Source organism: Cicer arietinum, chromosome 4 (genome assembly GCF_000331145.2).
Source record: "Cicer arietinum cultivar CDC Frontier isolate Library 1 chromosome 4, Cicar.CDCFrontier_v2.0, whole genome shotgun sequence".
NCBI classification, from domain to species: domain Eukaryota; kingdom Viridiplantae; phylum Streptophyta; class Magnoliopsida; order Fabales; family Fabaceae; genus Cicer; species Cicer arietinum.
This window is the reverse complement of record NC_021163.2, coordinates 13,029,826-13,043,824: the sequence shown is the minus strand read 5'-3', so window position 1 is coordinate 13,043,824 and position 13,999 is coordinate 13,029,826. Positions and strand designations below refer to the sequence as shown.

The 13,999-nt window shown below is 30.7% G+C and overlaps 2 protein-coding genes across 2 annotated transcripts; one reads left to right on the top strand and one right to left on the bottom strand.

Moving 5' to 3' along the window:
- Nucleotides 1–1,630, top strand: LOC101497943 (transcription initiation factor TFIID subunit 8-like). Its single transcript, XM_004496602.4, has one exon. It carries the CDS (start codon nt 163–165, stop codon nt 1,261–1,263), a length of 1,101 nt encoding a protein of 366 aa, XP_004496659.1. The 5' UTR covers nt 1–162; the 3' UTR covers nt 1,264–1,630.
- A 764-nt stretch (nt 1,631–2,394) lies between these two features.
- LOC101497611 (meiotic recombination protein DMC1 homolog) lies at nt 2,395–7,125 on the bottom strand. Its single transcript, XM_004496601.4, has 15 exons — nt 6,984–7,125; nt 6,789–6,874; nt 6,315–6,406; nt 6,174–6,245; nt 6,036–6,074; nt 5,636–5,693; nt 5,463–5,508; nt 5,328–5,373; nt 5,016–5,077; nt 4,815–4,881; nt 4,624–4,716; nt 4,458–4,526; nt 4,291–4,369; nt 4,007–4,173; nt 2,395–3,768 (listed from the first exon to the last, which is right to left on the bottom strand). The coding sequence occupies exons 1-15, from the start codon at nt 6,998–7,000 to the stop codon at nt 3,724–3,726; spliced, it is 1,038 nt and encodes a 345-aa protein (XP_004496658.1). The 5' UTR covers nt 7,001–7,125; the 3' UTR covers nt 2,395–3,723.
- Nucleotides 7,126–13,999: the final 6,874 nt, after the last annotated feature.

Below are 13,999 nucleotides of genomic sequence, written 5' to 3'. Positions count from 1 at the left end.
TTTTGCAAATATCTGGTTTTCTAAATAGTTTTGGACATGGATACAGTTTGGATCTGTTATCCGGTTATTTTGTGCACCCTCACCACAAGGTATCAAATAGTACACCCCTCCCACTCTCTCTAACCCTTCACCCAATTTTGTTTTCAATTTTTCTTATTTTCAATGGCAACGCGCGAAGAAGCCAAAATCAATGGCGCGCGTACGGAAACCCTAATTACAATTTCAAACAACACGACCGCCGGAATCAGAGGTTCCCCCGACGACTTCGGACGAGCCACGGCTAAGCTCGCAGTGGCGCAGCTCTGCGAAGCCACAGGATTTCACAGCGTCAAAGACTCGGCTCTCGAATCTTTCGCCGACATCGTAATCCGTTATCTCATCGATTTCGGTAAAACGGCAGAGTTTCACGCTAACCTTGCCGGCAGATCACAATGCAACGTATTCGATATAACTCGAGCATGGGAAGACTTAGAAGCACCTCGAGGGTTTTCAAACGGAATGAGAGAAATTATGAATTACGCTGAATCTATGCCTGAAACTCCGTTTGCTCAACCGATTCCAAATTTTCCGGTGATTCGTGAACGGAGAAACATTCCGAGTTTTGTACAAATGGGTGAAACTCCACCGTCGAAACATATACCACCGTGGTTACCGGCATTACCTGATCCTCACACTTATATTCATACACCTGTGTGGGATGAAAGAGTTTCTGATCCACGTGAAGATAAAATTGAACAAGCTAGACAGCGTAGAAAGGCTGAGAGATCATTGTTGAGTTTACAGAAACGGTTATTGTTGTGTAACAATAACCGTAACCCTAACCGTAACGGTTCCACAGGAACAACAACAACAATACCAAGTAATTCAGCTATTGGTGATGTAAATGAAGATGCAGATGTGAATATGAATGTTTCTCCGGTTGTTTTGCCAGCAAAGCTTTCGGTTATTGATGGAGATCGTGTTTCGGTGTTGGAGGCGTTTGCACCTGCAATTGAGATGCTAGGGAATGGTGGTCTTTGTGATGAAGGATTTGAAGGGGAAAAGATGGTTCTTCCTGCTGTTACAGAAAGGCCTACTGTGCATTTCAAGTTCAGAACTGGGAAGAAGTTTATTAGGGAATCTTTGGATGATAGAAATCGGAAGAAGGCTTTGCACGCGATATTGTTGGTTGGTAGAGAAGATGAGAGAGATGATAAGAAAAGGAGGGCTGAGTATATTCTCAGACAGTCTATGGAAAATCCACAAGAACTGACTCTGTTGTAGATTTTGTTATTTTGTTACATTGAAGTTTGCATTATTTGTAGGTTCTGAGTCTGAAGTTAAGGGCTTGCCGATTTTCTGGTGAGGATTTTGTGACTTACCTGTAGAATTAAGAATTCACCCTTGCCGAGTTTTAGAGCTGTTGAATTTGTTTCCTTTTATTGCTGGTATAGCTTTAGTTTGCGTAAATATTTTTGAACATAAAATTATTTGATTATTGTAATATTGAGAACTAAGTCTCGATAGCATCTATATCAGGCAAAGTTGGATATACTTCCTTGGTGATGGAAATGTAACCTAGTGATTTCTGTGAGATTTTATACCCGATACAGGCTGCTTTTTCCGTTAATATTATTGCCCTTTTATGCAATGTTTTAAATTGCGGTCTACAATATTGTTGTCAATCTGCTGACATTGCAGATTATGTGCTGGATGCTATTGGACGCAACGCCTATTATATCTGGCATGTTTGGGACATGAGCCACAACCCCATATTTATACGGCAGGTTTTTGCCTGGCAGCCATAATTCACCGGACGCCAATGATAACAATGGTCTGCAACTGTAATTGCGGCTGCATCAGCCACATTTGTATGCAATTTCAAGGATTATGACACAATTGCACCTGCAACTGTGACAACAATTTAAAACCTTGCTTCTGTGCTTGGTATACTTTGATCAAGTTATGTTGCTTGTCAAGTCTGTCTGGGGCTTTTCATGGAAGAAAGGGCTGGAATACTACACTAGTGGAAATAGAAAAGATTTGGAAGTTAAGATGGTTTTGAAGGGAAGGTCAAAATGACTGTGAGGAGAATTGATTTTAGCAAATTAATTGCAGAAAATGTTGTTTTATGTTTGAGGCATTAGATTTATTGTTTTGATGTGCTGTGATACTAGTGAGCTTAGAGTACAAAATTGATTGAGGGGTCCAGAAGAATTACTAGGATGAAATACCCATCCCATCAATTTTAAGTCCCCAATGATTCTACTCTAATCAACGATTACTAGGTCGAAATCACCGATCCATTGATTTTATGAACTCCCACCGGGATTCTACTCTGACCCACCAGATTGCAATCCTAGGTCTACATGAGCTTAGAAACTAGTGTGAAATTCGTAGGAATGAGATAAAAGGAGAAGAGGGGAGAGGGCCAGAGGGGAAAGGTAAGCGAATTGCAGGCGAGGTTTTGGAAGGAGAAAGCAATCCCCTCAAAGTGCTAGCAATGTCTGTACATTTTCATTCTGTTTTATAATAGATTTCTTATCTGTTCTTCTTCAGTCTCAGAAGAGACTGATATCGTCTTCATATAAGCAAGCAGCGGAAAAGGGATTGTAGCTGTTTTTCTTCAATAAAAGTGTACTCTTAATGGGTTTTTGTCATGGTTTTCCCGCCGCCTTCTCTGTCTTCTTAAAATTATTTCTCTGTAGAGATTTCTACTTCTACGGACTCCAGTCTATAATTCTTTGCCAATCATGAAACCAACACTGTTAGTTGCCATGGATGAGAGGCTCAGATCTCGAATTTGGATGCAATAGCCAATGATCAACAGATCCCAATTGCTGCTTGTGCAGGATAATCTTATGTCTACGTCTATCTCTTGAACACATTTCTCGTCAGTGCAAAGTTCTAACCTTTTTCCTTTTTCTCTTGGGGTTAACATCATTGAGTTCCATCTAAATAATACACGACCAATGCTATTATGTTTCCTTTCATCAGTTTTGTATTTGTTTAACTATACAAAGCTTCTTGAGAAATTGTTTTCCCTGAAAAAGCTTCTTGAGAAATCTGTAGAGAAGCATGGAATTGACAATGATCAAGAATGTTTTTCCTTTTGGCCTATGGAGAACCAAGCTACTGTGAAAGACCATATGAGAGTCCTTGAAAATGGAGACAAGGCTGACGGAAGTTTGATTACTACCTTGAGAGTTGACTATCCTCTTGTAGAACTACTAACAAGTCCATGTATTGTGTTTGCAATACAAGCTCTCACTGGAGTAACATTGTACGCCTACAAAAACTCACATTGCTTCTGAGCTTGAGAACATTAAGCATTCTGAAACTTTGACTACTGCTGAAGGGCATCTTAAGAATTTCAAAGTGCTGAGTATAGATGAAGAGCACGAAGAGTGAAATGATTTTTCACCTGCAGAAGACATTAATATTCCAGAGTGTGCTGCTACTGATGCTGAAAGTTGTGATGCTGACAAGGCAAAAGAAAATTCAAGTCCTTCTTCTGAAATACCACTCAAAATTTCTTGAATTGATCCATGTATAGAATTCGCTACAAAAACTCACTTACAGTGGCGCCCTCCCATTAGACACTGATCCAGATTCTGAAAACTCACATTGCATTATAGTTTTGATAGGCACTAGATTCGTAGCTGGTTCTCCCACTGCTTCATAGTGAATTAGTGCTAGAGAACTATATATGTGGAATAGCTTCAAAAGTCTGAAGCAGCTGCGTCAGTCCTTTGCATCAGCAATTCCCCCTGGTGTTATCTGGAATACGTAACTCTGTCAAGAAAAAACATGCAGACAATAGTGGTAACTTACACGATAATAAATTTTGGGCATTTTGTTATTTATTATCTGAAAGTAATTTGACGTTGTTTTAACAACCACTATTTCTTAACTACTGATTTGGGGTAGATTATAAGGTTATAAGCCACAAACTTTTAGTTATCTAAAGACATTTTTAGTTAAATGAATAGATTATTTTAAGGCTGCTAAGTCTGGTAAAGGATATTGCTTCAGCCTCTGGCAGGTTTGGGGCATCAAACACTTTGCAAACACGCTGTTCACCTTTCCCTTTCCTAAACATCAGCCTTATTGTGGCTGCATGAGCTAGCACATGCCCTCCTGCTGGTTTCTTCGGATCAGTAACAAACATACCATCTCCTGGATCAGCTACGACTGCAACCAAAACTCAATATTAATGCTATAAACAAATGTGTTAAGATTCTAATCAGTTGGGACTTGGAAGTGAAAAGTTAACTGCGAAAAAATTTCATACTCTAGAGCGGTACTTACCTTGATTTGTCATATAAACTGCAACATTGAATTCCTCAGCTATTTTTATTAATCGAGAAAGCATCTGTGCCAATTTTTGCTGCAAAATCTTGTTCATTTCAGCAAAAGATGACATAAAGCAATTAAAAATCCGTCAGTGCATGTAAATGATACACTCAATCAATGACCTGGCGCTCAGCAAGCTCTCCTCTTCCGGTGAAGTCCACCCGAAACAGAGCAATCACCGAATCCACTATCTGCCAAAAAATATTTTCTGTCAACTCTCCTAATCCCATGATATAGCAAATTTGCAGTGGAAGATAATTCTGTTCTCCTCCATTAGTAACATCTCACCAGAAGTCTGAATGGTTCTTCGGACATTTTAGCAGCCAAACCAAGGAAGAGGTTATACTGATGCTCGTAGGTGTAGGCACGAGCATAGATAATCTTGTGCAGTCACAAACAGCAATTGCTTAGAAGTCGGCACCAAAATGTTTACTATCAGGACCCAATTATGATACATATATGAAACAAAGGAAACTTACATTGTCCAGTACAGCCCCTGGATCCATTCCAAATCTCTCAGCTATGGCAACAATTCGGTCAGGTCGGCTACAAGTATTTGCGAATGATCATAAAACTTCAGTAAGTGAAAATCAATTGAAAAGACAATCATAAGTTATCGACTCGTAGTGAGTACTAGAAGTTCATAATAGTTTTTTAAATGTGAAGAGTAAAAAGCATACAAAGTTCCTTCAGTGTCAATGTAAGCAACTTTTCCATTGCCTCCATGCATATTAGTTGGCAGCTGTTGGGATCAGTAGCATTATACAACAAATATTTCAATGTGCGTGAAGATAAGGCTAGTATTGTACGCATAAAAAATTAGGTATTTGAGAAGCTATGAATGCAAACAATAAGAGATACAAACGTGTGCTTTAGAAAAACACTGACATAGAGCAGAAGATAATTTGAAAGGACAGGTTCAAATACTCATAAATATTAGTAATAACTGATACTTAATAAGGCATTATCAAGGATACATGATAAAAGTAAACCTGAGTGGAAACACAGAGAGTATGAGCAAGTTGTGTTTTTCCTGATCTGAAAACATAAAGTCCTATTGTTAGAATGAAGTTCTTCTGAAACTGTATACAAATAGGATTCAAACCAGATATATGTTGTATTCTTACCTGAATTCTCCAAATGCTTCTGTAATTGACAGTGTCTCGATCCCACCTTTTCCAAACGTTAAAAAAGAAAATCAGAAAGAAATTAGTTTTGAACAAATAGGATTAAAAATTAAGAGTCATATAAGTAGAAAAACACAAGACTATAAAAAAATATATTCTCATTTAAAAGCCACCTCCTAGCAATTCATCAAGCGCTTGGCTTCCAGTTGTAATTCGTACCACAGACTTTCTCTGCGGTAAAACATAGTACAAATAAATGCTTAATTTAAATACAAGTAAATGAGTAATTATGATGTACTTACGCTTTAGGAAGATCGACAAAATTTCTATAATTTTAAGGATATGTAGATCGAAATTGAATCCAATCCATAATTCAAAAAAATCCAAGCAAAGTAAACAAAGTACCTTGAGCAGTGCATCACTTCCAGTGACAAATTATACTTAATTTAAATACAGGTAATTAATATATACTTAAGCTTTAGGAAGATCACCAAAATTCCTATAATGTTTAAGATATACAGATTGAAATCGAATTCATAATTCAAAATAATCCAAGCAAAGTAAACAACGTACTTTGAGCAGTGCATCACTTCCAGTAATATAACCAGAATTCTGCATCAGAACGACGAGATCAAAATAGAAAGGTCGAATTAGAAAGAGTTGAAATAATTTTTTGAAGAAACTTATATTTCAGATATTACAATCACTAACCACAAGCTTTTCAGCAGCTTCACAGATCTTATCAACCTTGGCTTCAGATAGACCCTTGATTCCAGTTAAGTTCTGCCGAAAATTTAATAACAATATTATTCAAGTTGTTGAAGTGCAGACGTGTTTAAAGTTAAACTAAACCTTCTTTGTGTGCATCATCAATCCATTGCAGGTAAATATCCCTGCATCCTGAAGCTTCTTCACATCTCCGGCATTAATGCCTTGAGAAATCACTGCGAAGATTCATATTCTTGTGAATCGGAGACAAAACGTTTAAGCAATAATCAAACTAGTATACAATTGTGCTTTTAAAACTAGATATAATTGTTTAACGAAACTGTATAAGTTAACTAGCCAAAATTTTCAGAAAAACGAAGAGAAGGAAAATAAATACCATTGAGGATGATGATTATACAATTTTAATTGATTTGTTAGGTTGAAAAGTGAATCTAACGGAAATTCTTAGTGAATAGCAGATAAAATTGAAAGAAAAAACAGTACAGAATGAATACATTAGAGAGATTTGAAATTAGAAAATAAAACAGAGATCGGTTATTTGTACGTTGATCTAGAAAAAGGAATCACAAATAGGAAAACAGAGTTGAAAGAGAATACGTTTGTCGATAGCTTCGAAGAGGTCATTTTCTTCATCCATATCATCTCTTTCGACGACCTGCAACTGGCCGCTCGACTCTTCAGATCTGGGGAAAAAAAAACAAACGGAAACAGAGAAGTCATTAGTTGATCAAATTGTAAGCAGAATTGGAATTATGAAATGGCGCAGAAATGGATCTAGTTTCTGTGACTAACTTGAGACTTGCAAGCATCGTGTTGTTGTCGAGGGAAAATTTGAATGCACTTGGAATGAGCGAGAAAGAGAAAGAGGGAGAGAGAGATTTTTGAATTACGAATTAGATTTGAAGTAGTGAAGGAATGAGTGTGTGTATATATATAGAGCGGGAAATGAGAAGTTCGCTAGGACGTTAGTTCAGAGGTGAAGGACTATGCAAAACGGTTAGCGTTCCCGCGCTTTTCATTCGCTTCCATTTTTATTAATTTATTTTCTAATTCACTCCCATTGTTTTAAATTTGGTTGTTACGATAGTAGGAGTAGGTTGAGCAGCACTTGGCTCATTACCCGATTATCGTAATTCATATTGGATTTTAGTTGTTTATTGAGAACTTCTTAGATTTGCATTCAAACGCACTAAGTGTGATGTGTTTATTGATTTTCACCAATTAATGCACTAAATATGATGTGTTCATTGATTCTCACCGATTAATGCGTTAAATGTATTTTTAATTTTTATTTTATTAAAAATGAATTTTTTATAGTTTAATTTTTCAAATTAATATTTTGGTCTTTAACGACATTCTCTTGTTAGTTACATAAAATACTTTTTTTTTATTATTTTTGTAATTAATTTTATTTTTATATTAAAAATAAATTTATTTTACTTATATATTAAAATATTTCAATTTAAAATGTTTATTTTTTATTTAATATTTTAAATTTTAAAAATAGTTATATGAATATTTAGTTTTTAATTATTTAAATTTACTATATTTTTAATATTATTTAATATTTATTTTATTTCTACATTAAAATTTTAAAATAATTTTTATTTTATTTTATCTATAAATTAAACTATTTAAAATTAATATCAAAATTAAAACTTATAATATTTAAATAAAATATTTCATTTTAAATATTATTTATTTTATTTTAATATATAAATAAAATAAATAATAAAATTAATTACAATAAAAATGACATAAAAAAATATTTTATTTAACTCACAAATGACATCTAATTGTCATGTCATTAACGAGAGTGTTACGTTATAAAAAATTGTGGGAGACCAAAAAAACTATTAAGAATTTGTTAATACATGATATAAAAATTGGACAAGATAGATAACCAAAAGTACATTTAAATATAGTTTAATAGTATATTAAATATATAGTTTAATAGTATATTAAGGGTGATTTGGTGTAATTCTAATGTGAATCGATCTATTTTAAATTGATGGTTGAAATTAATTAATCGGTATAAACATGTGAATTTCTAAAATGTAGATGAAAAAATTAATGTGTAAAGGTCTTGTGTGAGTGGGTGAGAAAGAAAATTAATAAGACGGAGAGAGAGAAATTACAAATTATTGCTTATGGTATGTTTGGTTCGGCAGATGGGAAGGAAAGAGAGGAATTTCAATGGAGAGGAGGGAAAGAAAGGGAAATAGAGATCTCTTTGGTTCTACATAGGTGAGGGAAAGAATTTTAATGTTTTTGTATTTAGTTCAAGGTGAGTAGAGAAATTTTAAATTATTTTATAGTTATATTGAGCAGATTTCTTCTTTTCCTCTCCAAATTTTTTCAAGGGATATCAAAATCAATTTAATAAGGAATTTGTGTTTCTCTCCTAATCTAAAATTTGAACCAAACACAATAACGAAACAATTTTTCATCCCCTCTCCTCCACCAAACACACCCTTAGTTAAAAAATCACATAGAAGGACCAAAATTTTCGACTTTTAAAATAAAACGATCAATTTCGTGAATCAGTAAAAATAGAGATATTAAAACTATAATTAAATCTATTTTTTTTAAATTAATTTCATTTCATTTTTTTTAATTATTTAATATTGATATGTCACGTCAGTCGTTCGTTTCTCACAAAATTTTAAAATTAAATTAAAAAAAAAACTTACAGAGACAAAAATGAGAAAGACGCAACCTTATAGCGACAAATCAAATATTTAAGTTTTAAAAAAAAAATTAACTATTATCTGTGACATCGAGCCGAAGTAATATGTATCCATAATTATCGAGTAATATAATATAACACTAGATGTAACATGAACTTGTGAGTTTAACCATGAAATTAATCTAATTATTTCTCTTAAGTTGTATCTAGAGTTAAAAGTGTTAATTTTGAATGAAAAATCATTTTTTAAAATTAATATGCCGTAAAAATACAAGCATGTTATAGGTTAAGTTTGGATATATATAATTTAATTATTTATCAATGTATTTTAGTAACAAATCAAAATTGTGAAAATTGATTACAAATATGCAAATCACTATTGATATTTGAAAACATGAAAAAATTAACAATATTGTGTTAATAACAATAAAATATCTTTTTTAATCATAAATAAGGTGTCTACGATTGTATAAATTGCACAAATCATATTTACATTACTATATAGTAGTATTTAATAATATTATAGAAACTTTAGGTTTAAACTCATTGTACTAAAATATACACAATGAAACGGAAATAAAATTTAAATCCATAAAAATAAATCAGTAAAATCATTTTAGTGTCATGAATTTGCTTAAATTTCTTTCTTTCTCTCTTAATTCACCAACCAAAATTACGTTTAACATAGTAAAAATTAAAATATAGAATTTTTGTCCGTATTGGAGCAATACCCTCTAGCATTTATGGTCTAATAAATATATCTTTATGATTATGACTAACATCTACTTCTAGTGACAATCATTTGGATATTGAATACACTATTTTTTTCGGTTACTTAAACCACCTCCACGTTCACACAACAGTAAATCAATACAATATAGTCATATAAAAAATATATAGACTTATTATCATACATGAAATGCACGAGCACAATCAAACCATAATACTAACTCATTCAAAAATGAAATAATGTTACCAATGAAATAATGGAAGAGAACACCAATTTTATTTTTTTAATTTAAGCGAAACAATAAATGATTATGTAATATCAAATAGAAAAACACATCGATATGAGAAAAAGAATAAAATAACAATTTAGATTATATGTAGAGAAATTAGAAATTGTGTAGAGAATTAGACTTTGAAGAGTATGAATGTGATTGAACAGACTTAGAAATAAGTAAGAAAATAATGGATAATTGAAAATCGCAAATCTAAACTGGCAAATTTGATTCCTTGCGATAAATTACAAAGAATCTTAATGGCAATCTCTTCTAAACTGTAAATGTGATTGTATATAAGATTGATGCAATAACTTGTGTGGTAAACTGACAATGCAAATTGTGGCCATTGCTAACAAAATTATGTTTACAATAAATAACAATCTAGTACTATTGTTGAGTGTTGTTGTGTGATAGGTAATCGATTTCTAGTATTAGGAAACTCCAAATTTCACCTACCAAATAGGATGAATGATTGAGAAATTAAAATGAATTATAGATTGACATTAACAAATTGGTTGAGAAAAGGCGAGTGAGTATTTGGATGGGTGACTTAAAAGCTAATTAGTAGGTAGATTTAAGTTTAGAAGACAGAGAAGTTTAGTAACATAAAAGATGAATAAGATAGTCACAAGAAATAATTACATGCATTGATGAGTTAAGTAACCGAAAAAGGAATCACATTTGGAGATATGTGTTGAGAGATAAGATATTACAATGAAGGAATAGAAAATAGAAAAGATGAATGATCCTAGAGAGCGACACATCATATTTTTTATGATGGGGAATAAATTTGAATAGATGGTACATAAATAGATGATGTTTCAATTGAAAAGGTTGGAGGTTGTTTCATTAATAGATAGATTTGTGTTATTTTTTTGTACAAATAAGATATGTACTATTAACGGGTCGTGACATATATCAAAGGAACTTTGAGGAATGGCTTGCTGTTTCCGACTGGCTCAAAGCAGACTAACTTGTTCTGGGATATTCAAATGTAGACTAGTGCGAGGATAGAGCAGATAGAAGGAGCATCATTGTTGGTGCACAAAGAAACAATCTGTAGTAGCCTTATCATCATGTGGAGCTGAATACATAGTAGAATCATATACATCATGACAAGAATTATGGTTAGATTTAGTTCTAAAGGAGATTAAGATTGATGTAAAGAAGCCTATGCAACTGAAAATCAGCTATTTAGCTAAGAATTTGGTTTCTAATGCTAGAAGTAAACATATTATACCATATTTCATTTCCTTCGTGATAAAGTTAAAAAAGGAAAATTAGAGGTGATTCATTGTCCAACTTAAGTATAAGTCGTGGATGTGCTTACAAAGGCAGTCAAGATTAAGAGATTTGAGAAACTGAGAGCTGAATTGGGAGTAACAATTTTGAAGAAAAACTAGTTTGGATATTGTGATTAATCCAGTATTTTTAATTAGTTAGTTGGTTTACTAACTGTTTTTCTATTATAGTTAGTGAATGTGAACTAATTATGTTTAGTAAATAAAGCACTATATAAGTGCAGCAATGTGTTGTATTCATTCACTCAAGATAATTAAATAGAAGTCCTCATTGAATTTAATTATATATCTCGATGTAGTTGTGTATTGGGTCTACTCTTGTGATCATTTCCAACACTAGTGAGTCCGAAATGAATGAATCTCAAGTACAATTTTGAAACAATAACGATGAATATTTGATATGTACAACAAGTTTTGAAGTATGAAATATCACATGGATGTTGTATATACCAAACTAACACTCTTGTTTAAGAGAGTAAGAGCTACACAAGATGCTTTGGCTTGTACAATTATTGTGATGGAAGTGAAGTTAGACTATCATAAACACCTAGTATTCTTAGGGAAGGATCTGTGGCAGGTGTCTTAGGTTCAGAGGAATCAAAATTGCCCACTCTCAGTTTTTGAAGTACTAAAAGTGATTCACTTGTGGCATACATGACTTCAAAGAACCGGATGCAAGATTCTACAGAAATCGGTCAAAGAATTTCGTTTGAAATGCAAATAGCAAACGCATACCTCAAAGTAGTGTGTTAAAGTGTTAGTTAGTCATAATGAAAACATAAAGTCCTATCATCAATATCAAGAAACAATAAAATAATTGTAGAAGCATATCCCCAAAACTGAACGTTGTCAATGAACCATAGTTTAGAGAATTGTTTCTGCAAGAATAAGGAAAATACTTAAGAGGCGCAAGCATTTCAATATCTCTCTTAATTGATTGAAATTTTTTCACTCAATTATTTAGTTTAACATTTACACAAATTTTTATCTAAAGTTGGGTGTGAGGATATATGGTAATGTTTGAACCAACTTATGCTTACAAAATAGACTAAAATTTCCAAATTATTGGAGTAATGATATATATTAAAATGCAATCTTTATATTTAATTTTAAGATATAGAAAACATTTTGGAAGTATAAAAAAAAAATCCTGAAAGTTTTTTTTTTTTTAATTTCAATAAAAGGTCGCATCTCCAAGACGCGACCATGTACTAGGCATACAAATTTTTTGTTTTCTTCTTATTTTTACAATTATAAAATTATTTATTTAATAAAAAATAATAATTATAATATTTTTAAAAACAAAATATTTTTAATAAATTAAATAATAAAATAAAATCATATTATTAATAACAATAATAATAATAAAATAAATTATATTAATAAAATAAAATAAAATAAATTGAACAAACAAAACACATTAAATTAAAGAAAAAGTATTACAAATTGAAAAAAGATACATCAAATTAAAGTTTTATTACTATTATTTTTATTAATTTGTATTTACTAGATCAAAAAAAAAAAAAATAGAAGAAAGTTGTTATATCATAATACATCATTTATTTTGGCACATCTATTTAATTGTTTTTTTTTTCCTACATTTTAATGGTTTTATTTTATTTTATTAATAGTATTTTTATTTTTAAATATTTTAATTATTTTTAATTTATTAAATAATCAATAACTCAATTGTTAACAAAATAATATTAAGTCTTAATTTAACTATAAAATAGGATTGAGTTGTCAAAATAGTATAACATATGTTATTTATTTTCGCACATCTACCCATTAACTTTGATATTTCATTTTATTTTATTATTAAAATTTTATAAATTTTATATTATTTTTTAATTACATTAATAACATTTTATTATTATTATTATTATTATTATTATTATTATTATTATTATTTCATTTTTTTTGTTTATTAGATTGGAATAAAATAGGAGGGTGTTGTTAAAAAAATACGTGGTTATTTTATCGGAAAAATATTAGGAAGACATTATTTATTTTGGAACATTTAGTCAAAAAATTTTCTTCAGTTTAATGTATTTTTTTATTAATAGTATTTTGATTTTTTAAATAAATTAAAAATATTTAAAAAATTAAAATACTATTAATAAAATAAAATACATTTAATTGGAAGAAAAAAATACGGTTAAATAAATGTGCCAAAGTAAACGACTTGTTATATTATAACAATTTCCTTCTATTTTTCTTCTTCTCGGATCTAATAAATAAAAATAATAATAATAAAATTTGAATTTGATGTATTTTTTTCTCCAATTTATGGTATTATTTTTCTTTAATTTAATGTATTTTGTTTATTTAATTTAATTAATTTTATTTTATTTTAATTAATATAATTTACTTTATTATTATTATTACTATTATTATTAATATAATTTTATTTTATTATTTTTATTTATTAATAATATTTTGTTTTTAAAAATATTATAATTATTTTTGTTTTATCAAATAAATAATTTTATAATTGTAAAAATGAAAAGAAAAAATTTTATACACTTAATACATAATTGTCGTATTCTATGATTGTCGTATCCTGAGTATGCAACTTTGTATTAAAACTTAAAAAAAAAAAAATTCTTAACATGTCGTACGCAGGAAATACGATCTTTTCATAATGCAAAAAAGTAAAATAGTTTGATATTGTTTCAGGAGAGTGTGGCAATTTAATATTTTTTTTAAAAAAAAATATGTATAAAAAATTTCGGGATATCTTTCCCATAATTTAATTTAAACTTTGAAAACTGCTAAATTAGTATGAAACTGAAATTAATAGTGTTTTACTGT